General features: G+C 38.3%; 1 protein-coding gene across 11 annotated transcripts in view; it reads left to right on the top strand.

Moving 5' to 3' along the window:
* The first annotated feature begins 6,110 nt into the window (after positions 1-6,110).
* Positions 6,111-8,552, top strand: part of cadps2 (Ca++-dependent secretion activator 2) — a 230,459-nt gene continuing 228,017 nt past the window's right edge. For 10 of the 11 annotated variants that reach the window (XM_028449449.1, XM_028449448.1, XM_028449438.1 and 7 more), the window contains exon 1: positions 6,111-6,757. In XM_028449449.1, the coding sequence (XP_028305250.1) occupies positions 6,419-6,757 (339 nt within the window). In that variant the 5' untranslated portion in view covers positions 6,111-6,418. The remainder of the gene's footprint in view (positions 6,758-8,552) is intronic. The other variant, XM_028449441.1, reaches the window with a different exon arrangement.

Here is an 8,552-nt window from a genome sequence, read left to right as displayed (position 1 = left end):
GTTTATCTTGCTTCTTTCATTAGATGTTTGTATGCCTGTGACTTCCCAAAATGTGTTGGAGGAAATGGGCTCTGTGAAAGGCGATCACATGATCAATTCAAATTGAAGCCTTTTTAATTAGCCATAGGGCGCTATTTCTTATTGAAATCTTCTACCCAACATTGTTTACTAAGTGTTGTTATGAAAAGATGAGAAAGTACCAAGAATTACCAATTTTTCTGCATGTGCTCAACTTGAAGCAGCCATGGATTGGTTATTAATATAAATGAATCATTCATCCAAGACTATAAAAAGCGCAACAAAAAGGCAATCATTTAAATATAGTGTGAAGTCAGTCCGCCCTTACTTTTCTCTGAATTTCACAAAAAAACACATGCATTAAAGTGACACAGTCAGGGTTGGGGTCAATTACATTTTTCAGTTACAATTATGTTTTCAATACCCATGTTCGATTATGATTACAGTGATCAGCATTTTTTCCAATTACGTTCTCAATTACGAAAGTGCACTTACATTTAATCACAATTACTGAGCCTGAAATAAATAACCTAATAAAAGGTAACTTTGTGTTAGCTTTCTGTTAGCATCTCTTATGATAACGGGTCCTAAATCAGCTGTAAAATACACTAAAAACAAATCATCTTTCCTATGTATTAGTTACCTTAGGCTTCCTAATCAATGAAAATATAGGTTTTAATATTTTTGGTGTTTACATCTGAGCCTTTTTTGTTCCAGTATTCTACTAGATTTACATTTCTTTTAAATGGTAAAATGTGGGAAAGCTTGATATGAAATATATTTTAATAATTATTAACTGTATGTGTAGAAGTGTACATAGAACTGTAACATGGTTCCCCAGTTTTGTGTAATATTTATAATTGACCATTTTTAAACAATTTTCATGGCAATTGCCAAGTCAATTATCTAAAATCAATTACCATTTGATTACAATTACGACACCAACAGATTTTTAAAATTACTATTCCAGTATAATTATTACACTATAATGTAATTAATTACCAGTTATGCGATTACAATTATAATTGACATCAACCGTGTCTCTAACCCTAGGCTTGTTCCTCTGTTATAATATGGTTATTATTGTTAGTACAAGTATTACAGGGCCTTCTGCAATTGAGTTTTTTTTTCCTCCCTTTTTTTTTTTGGCTTAACGATAAATGCACAAAATAAAGGTTACTGTTTGTCAAAAAAGAAACCTTACGTAGGTGGTGCTGGTGTTAGTTGTGAGGTGTTAGGGATGGAGATGAGCCAGAGGTTCAGCTGAGTGGGACACAAATCAACAGGCAGTAAATGCTAAGTGGTATCAGGTGTGTGAAGGAACCAGGGTGAATTAGTCATTCTGACCCGAGCACCATCTGATACTCAGAGGCACTGAAAGAACAGCTGTTTTAAATACGGACAGATGGGAAGTCTAATATAACAACCCCAGCAACTTGTAGTTCTTATGTTTTAGATCCAGGAAAGCACATTTATAAGTAAACATCCTTTAAATTATACATTTTTACCTAATGGAGCCAATAAATCGATATTATCCAATTTCTGGCCTTTGATTTCTTTGGCCACTTTTTATCCAAATGTGCAAACTTTTGCCCAATACATACCACTTATTTCTTTTTTACTCTACATTTTGCCTCTTTTTGTTAGACGTTTTTGCCCTTTTTCACTATTGTTTGCCACAATTTGACCTTTTAACCTGGTTCTTTATTTGCCCATTTTTTGGCCACTCTTGGCTGCTTTTGGTCCTTTTCAGTCACTTAACACTCTTAACTTGCCACATTTTTGTCACTTTTGAACCATTTTTGACCAGCTGTTACCATGTCTGCCTCCACTTGTTTGTAAAAAAAAAAGAAAAAAAAAAAAACCCTGTTGAGTTGGAGACTGGACCAACCCACTGGGACCATCCCCGGTATGCCAGATGGCCAGTCCACCCCTGGTTCCAGAGTTCTGCTGGTACCTATCAAACTATCATCAGATTATGTTGCACACAAGACAGATAGACCATGCACAAGGTGTCAGTCAGGGCCAAAAGAGAGATAAGCAATCATTCACACACTCATTTCAATTCCAGCAGAGAGCCAGGAATCGAACACAGGCCTTATTGCTTGGAATCTGAACTGCCAACCACTACAGGTGCCCAGGTGAAGCTTATCTTATTTACCTAAGGTGTGACAGTACCCAGACTGTTTGCTGGAGTGTTATGATTGTTTTTCATCTCCTCAGTGGGTCTTTATGTGTTAGGTTTTTTTTTTCAATTGGATGTCATTAAACCTTTTGCTTCAGTCCTTCTTCAACCAACCCCCATCAACCTCAGTGATGATGGGATTCATTAGGACGATGCTGATCCTATTGTATATGCTGAGTGTTCATATTGTTATTAGAAAACAGTCAAATTTGAGAATTTAATTTTACTTTTTGTTGGTTATTTTATTAGAAATTTACTCAAGAATTATTAAATGTAATCACTATCAAGTTTTTCATTTTTTTTTAATATTTTTGTGCATTGTGTTGTTCTGTCAGTTGAGGAAAACTAACAAGAGTAGCAGAAATGTCAATAACAGCCATTGACATGCAGGGTAAACCACACCAGAGAAACCCTGACCTCTAGTGCTCACTCTGTCCTATACAGTTAAATAAATACACTGTTAAAGTCAACCTTTCAATCATAACGTTATAATTACATGCTAAAGTTATGTAAAAGCTTCTTTTGCTGTCACAGTAAACCGAGTGTATAATGTGTTAAACGTTGATTGACACGGGTACATGTAATCCGTTACTCCCTGAGACTGCCTTTGACCTTTGATTTGACTGGGAATTTGACCCTGAAACCACAAAATAACCCCAGAATAGCAATCCTCATGCAGAAAAACCTGGGAAAAGGGAACTACATAACCTTCTATGTCATTTAGATCAAACATTTGATAAATATCTGAGCTGCATGTTCCTTTACCTACTGTATAAGTAAAAAAAAAAACGAAAAAGAAAAAATAACAAGCTGGTTTCATATTTATACAATTTTTATTTATTTATTTATTTGGGGCTAAGGGTTTGAAATAGAAATAAACGATGGGATTGGCTTCTGATTTGGAGCTCAATTGTCTCATGATTGGTTAATACTGTGGTTCCATCTGTTAATCTCCAATGAGGAGAGGCCGGCTACGCATGCAGCTGTTCTGAGCACTGCACATTAAATAGGAAGGTGAGAGCTGAGAGTGAGTCAAAGGTGAGGGAAAAATGAGTGAAAGAAAACAATAAAGGTTTGGATCAGATATTAGAAATTATTATCAGTATTATTGTGTTAGTGGTTAGCACGTCCACCTCACAGCAAGAAGGTCCTGGGTTCAAGCCCTGGGGTGTGTGGAGTTTGCAAGTTCTCCCCGTGCTGCGTGGGTTTCCTCCGGGTACTCGGGCTTCCTCCCACAATCCAAAAACATGACTGTAAGGTTCATTGGAGTCTCTAAATTGCCCATAGGAGTGAATGAGAGTGAGTGGTTGTCTGTCTGTCTGTGCTGCCATGCGATGGACTGGCGCCCTGTCCAGGGTGTACCCCCGCCCAGCGCCCAATGAGAGCCGGAGATTGGCACCGGCAGACCCGTTTTCAGACCCATAAAGTGGGTCTGAAAATGAATGAATATAATGAATGAATGAATATTTTGGTATTTCGACCACCAAACAATATCTCACTGATTAAAACAAGCAGGTACAATAAAGTTCAGTCAAACATCTTTTAATAAGCTTCATATTCTGTGACTTTACAGAGTAGAAAAGGGTTTGCTTCCATTCATTATATACAGTGGATATAAAAAGTCTACACACCCCTGTTCAAAGGTTTTTGTGATGGAAAAAAATAATTTCACAACGTTTTCCACCTTTAATGTGACCTACAACCTGTACAATGCAATTAAAAAACAAACTGAAACCTTTAAAGTGGAAAAATCAAAAACTTAAGATAACCTGGTTGCATAAACATGCACACATTTAAACTAATGCTTTGTTGCAGCACCTTTGGCTTTTATTACAACACTCTGTCTTTTTGGGTAAGAGTCTATCAGTGTGGCACATCTTGATGAGGCAATATTTGCTCACTCATCTTTACAAAACCGCTCCAAATCGGACAGATTGCGAGGACATCTCCTGTGCACAGCCCTCTTCAGATCATCCCACAGATGTTCAAACAGATTCAGGTCTGGACTCTGGCTGGGCCATTCCAAAACCTTAATCTTATTCTGGTGAAGCCATTGTTTAGTTGATGCTGTGTGCTTATTGTCGTGTCGAAAGATAAAGTTCCTCTTCATCTTCAGCTTTCTAACAGAAGCCTGAAGGTTTTGTACCAACACTGCCTGGTATTTGGAAGTGCTCATAATTCCCTCCACCTTGATTAAGGCCCCAGTTCCAGCTGAAGAAAAACAGCCCCAAGGCATGATGCTGCCACCACCATGCTTCACTGTAGGTATGGTGTTCCTTTGGTGATGAGCAGTGCTGTTTTTGCGCCAAATATACCTTTTGGAATTATGGCCAAAAAGTTCAACCTTGGTTTCATCGGACCATAACACATTTTCCCACATGTGTTTGAGAGACTTCAAATGTGTTTTTGCTAAATGAAGCTAGGCTTGGATGTTTTTCTTCATAAGATAAGGCTTCCATCTTGCCACCCTACCCCATAGCCCAGACAAATAAAAAAGGCGGGAGATTGTTGTCACATGTACTACACAGCCAGTACTTGCCAGAAATTCCTGCAGCTCCTTCAATGTTGCTGTTGGCCTCTTGGCAACCTCCCTGACCAATTTTCTTCTTGTCTTGTCATCAATTTTGGACGGATGCCCTGTTCTTGGTAAAGTCAATGTTGTGCCATATTTTCTTGATGATGACTGTCTTCACTGTGTTCCTGACTGTGTAGACCTTTTATATCCACTGTGTGTGTGTGTGTGTAGATATATATATATATAGTGATTGTATGTTATTGCTCTAATACACTGTAAGGAAGTCCAGCTCATTATAAAGCCATTATATTCTGGTGCGGTATGTCAGAAATATGCCTAAAATTAAAATTTCTTGCCAAAATTGATTTTAAAGATTTTTTGGCTTCTTTGGGGGTCAAATAAGCCCGAAATATCAGGGTTAAATTTTTCCTGCCCCTTAACCTCGTTTTCGGATACCTTTTTCTAAATGCCCCCCCCCCCCAGGTTGAAATGATGCCACATAATGACCCTTTTAAGTTACATAGAGTCATAATCTTGGTGTCTAAACCTATGTTTTTGAATATAAGTAAAATCATAGTATATATTCAAATGATTATGGAGTGGCTGCCATCTTGAAAATTCAATATGACCGCCAGAAAATACGACATTTTCCATTGTTTTCAATTAACGAGTGCTGTGATGGATATATATTTGCCTAGAATTTTGTTTTTGTCTCAATAATATATAGTGCTGTTCAGGTTTATTTCTAATGATTTTTATTTATATATTAACAAATCATTAGCAATTATATAACTTCCAAAATGCTTAAAGTAATTTCTACACAGTGCAACTAATGTTTACAAAGACATGTGTGACATAAAATGGGGTCGAAGGGTGGGAAAAATCGAACCCCAATATTTCTTATTTGAACCTTAACTAAGCCAAAAAACAAAACAAAAACAACAACAACAATGAAATCAATTTTGGCAACAGAAATGGCCAAAATGACATACCGCACTAAACTATTAGTGAGAACATTAACAGCTGCAGTAAATTACACAATGACATTACATATAATTTTTCTGGTGTCTCTTTATTATCTCCATTCCTTCTATCTCAAGGGATCTTGGCGTGAAAGGCTACAAGCAGAAGTTTATGTTATTAATATGAGAAAAGAAGGTCTAACCTAACCCTGAATTTAAGAGTTGTTTAAAGATTAATACATTTAATGAATCTACAAGAATACAAATACCTGTTATACACACTATTACTAAATATCAGGTGCTTAGTGTGCAGTTTAACCACCGGGTTTGTTTCCATCATGAACCAGTGGTTTATTATGGGAGTGAGTGTGTGTTTGGTGGGAGTTTATTGAAGCAGAGTGAGACAGCTGTTGCTATTCGCTCTCTTTGCAGCAACAGGTTTCTCACCTGAGACGGCGTGTGCACGCGCGCACTGCAAACAGCGTCAGCTGCTGGTGCACGCGCTGCAATTCCAACACACCGGGAGCGACGGACCGGAGCGCACGCGGCGACGTGACGCACCGTTCAATTGAACCACAAACCCCGGTCACACAGCTGAGCTCGGGTCGGTGCTACGGACGGACCGCGGACCACAGACCGCAGCTGGGCACTGACTGAGCGCCACGTCGGCCTAAACTAACTCAAGCAGCAACAGTTGTTTCCGTCTTTGTCCGAGTGAACGGAGGTGTTAACGCAACAATGCTGGACCCGTCCTCCAGCGAAGACACCGGCGGGGAGTCTGACCCAGAAGTTTTCCCGGAGGCTCCGAGGAAAGCGGCCGGTAAGCCGTGCGGCAGCAGCCGGACGAGCGGCCACAGCCAGCCGCGACAGTCCACCGCACCTGGGGGTAAAACAGGTGCAAAAGACAGCGGTGTCTCCTGTGGGGAGGAAGAGGAGAGGAAGGAGCGCGAGCGCAGAGAAAAAGAAGAGGAAGAGGAGAGGAAGATGAAACTGCAAATTTACGTGTTTGTGCTGCGGTGTGTCGCCTACCCGTTCAACGCCAAACAGCCCACAGACATGGCCCGCAGGCAGCAGAAGGTGAGTGTGCACCTGCGCCTGTTGGTAAAGTTACCAACACACGGATAAAAGAAGCAAAAACTCTGTTTTTATAAACTTTATGGAAAATTAGAACGTTCTGACTATTTGGGCATATACTTTAATTACCAATTTTATGTCAAAACTGTCAATTTTGTAAATATTTAAACTAGTGCAGACAGTTTACTCAACACCTCATCCTCTGGAGTGACTAAGCTCTTGATATAAAAAGGAGATACTATTCCTTTATTAACTTTGTAGTTCAAATAATAGAACCAAATCTATTTTAAGGATGTCAAAATGTTAAGATTATTATTAATTTACTAGAACGGGGTTTCTCAAATGGTGGTACGTGTACCCCTAGGGTTACGTGATGGCACAACAGGGGGTGCCAGAGAGGGAGGGAGAGGAAAATTAACTAATAAAGTGGCAGTCTTGGTCCCACATCAGGTGTCATATGACCTGAAATGATCATTTAAAAAACTTATGGAAATAAATCTATTCAGGAGCCACAAAATTAGTTTTTTTCCAACCTGGGGTAGGGACCCCATGTGGGTTTGCCTGAAATTTCTGAAAAATGTAAATAGATTTTTGAAATGTTTTAATTATTAAAACAACACACTAGAGATTGACCGATATGGATTTTGTTAGGGCTGATGCAGATACCTATTATTATTATTTTTTTCCATCAGCCTTAGCCGATGACCGATACGGACTGCCGATTTTATTGAGCCAATCCTACTTTTGATCCCTCAATTTGCATCATAAAAATTACACAATGATGATAACAAATGCTACAAGTCAATTTTAAAAAAGGAATATTTATTGAAATTAACAAAGGTGCGGTAGAACAGAAATAAAAATATTTCTGCTTTATGTAAATAATGTGGATCGGCGAATGCAGTAGCCCGCATCGGCCTATGCCGATACACGTAAAAAACGCAAAAATTGGCCGATGTATCGGTCTATCACTACAACACGCAATCCTAAACAACTGTATTTCTGTACTTTCACTTTGTCAAATATAAATCGAGTTCAACTAAAATTCACTAATAAACAGAAAACATCTCTGAGGTCAAACATGATCAAAAACAATTTCTAGAAAAAAATGTTTTGGGGTTGCCAGAAATTCTTGATATTGATTCTTTCACATGTGTGTTATTACTCGTTCATTCCATCTTTATGTTCTGTAGTTGTTTTTAAAGAGTTTTCTAAGCTAAATATTTTAGTCGGACAAAGGGAGTACTTGGATTCAGAAATAAGAGAAAGGGGGGACTTAAGCCAAAAAAAAAGTTTAAGTATGACTGTACTAGAAGATAGTCATTACACTCATTGATAAGTGTGATTCAATTGAACTTTAATTATATAACGCAAATTACAACAATAATCATCTTGAAGATTGCACTGCCACTTGTTCTTATGTTGTTTTTAGGTGCTATGTACTCTTGTTTTTATTATGGATTGTATGTCTTTTATGCTCCCCATATCTTTGCAATCTGAATTGCCCCTATTGGGGACAAATACAGTTGATTGATTGATAGTTCCTGCTGTGAATGACTCAATAGTAAACTTAGCGATATATCTAAATCTAATGAAATCATAAAGGAGTCTGGTATGAAGATTTTGTGCACACACCGACATCTGACGTTACAGATAGTCAAAACATGATTATAAACATGTTTTTATTAAAGTCTATTCTGTCTGTGTATTGAGGATTATCTCTCAAATACGCCATGGTTACCCTGTCCATCATCTGTTTTAAAATACTCACCAAACAGTAGGATTATTTCCGCTGCAC

The sequence above is a fragment of the Gouania willdenowi genome, chromosome 6 (assembly GCF_900634775.1).
Source record: "Gouania willdenowi chromosome 6, fGouWil2.1, whole genome shotgun sequence".
NCBI lineage: Eukaryota > Metazoa > Chordata > Actinopteri > Blenniiformes > Gobiesocidae > Gouania > Gouania willdenowi.
This window is presented reverse-complemented; position numbering and strand designations above follow the sequence as displayed.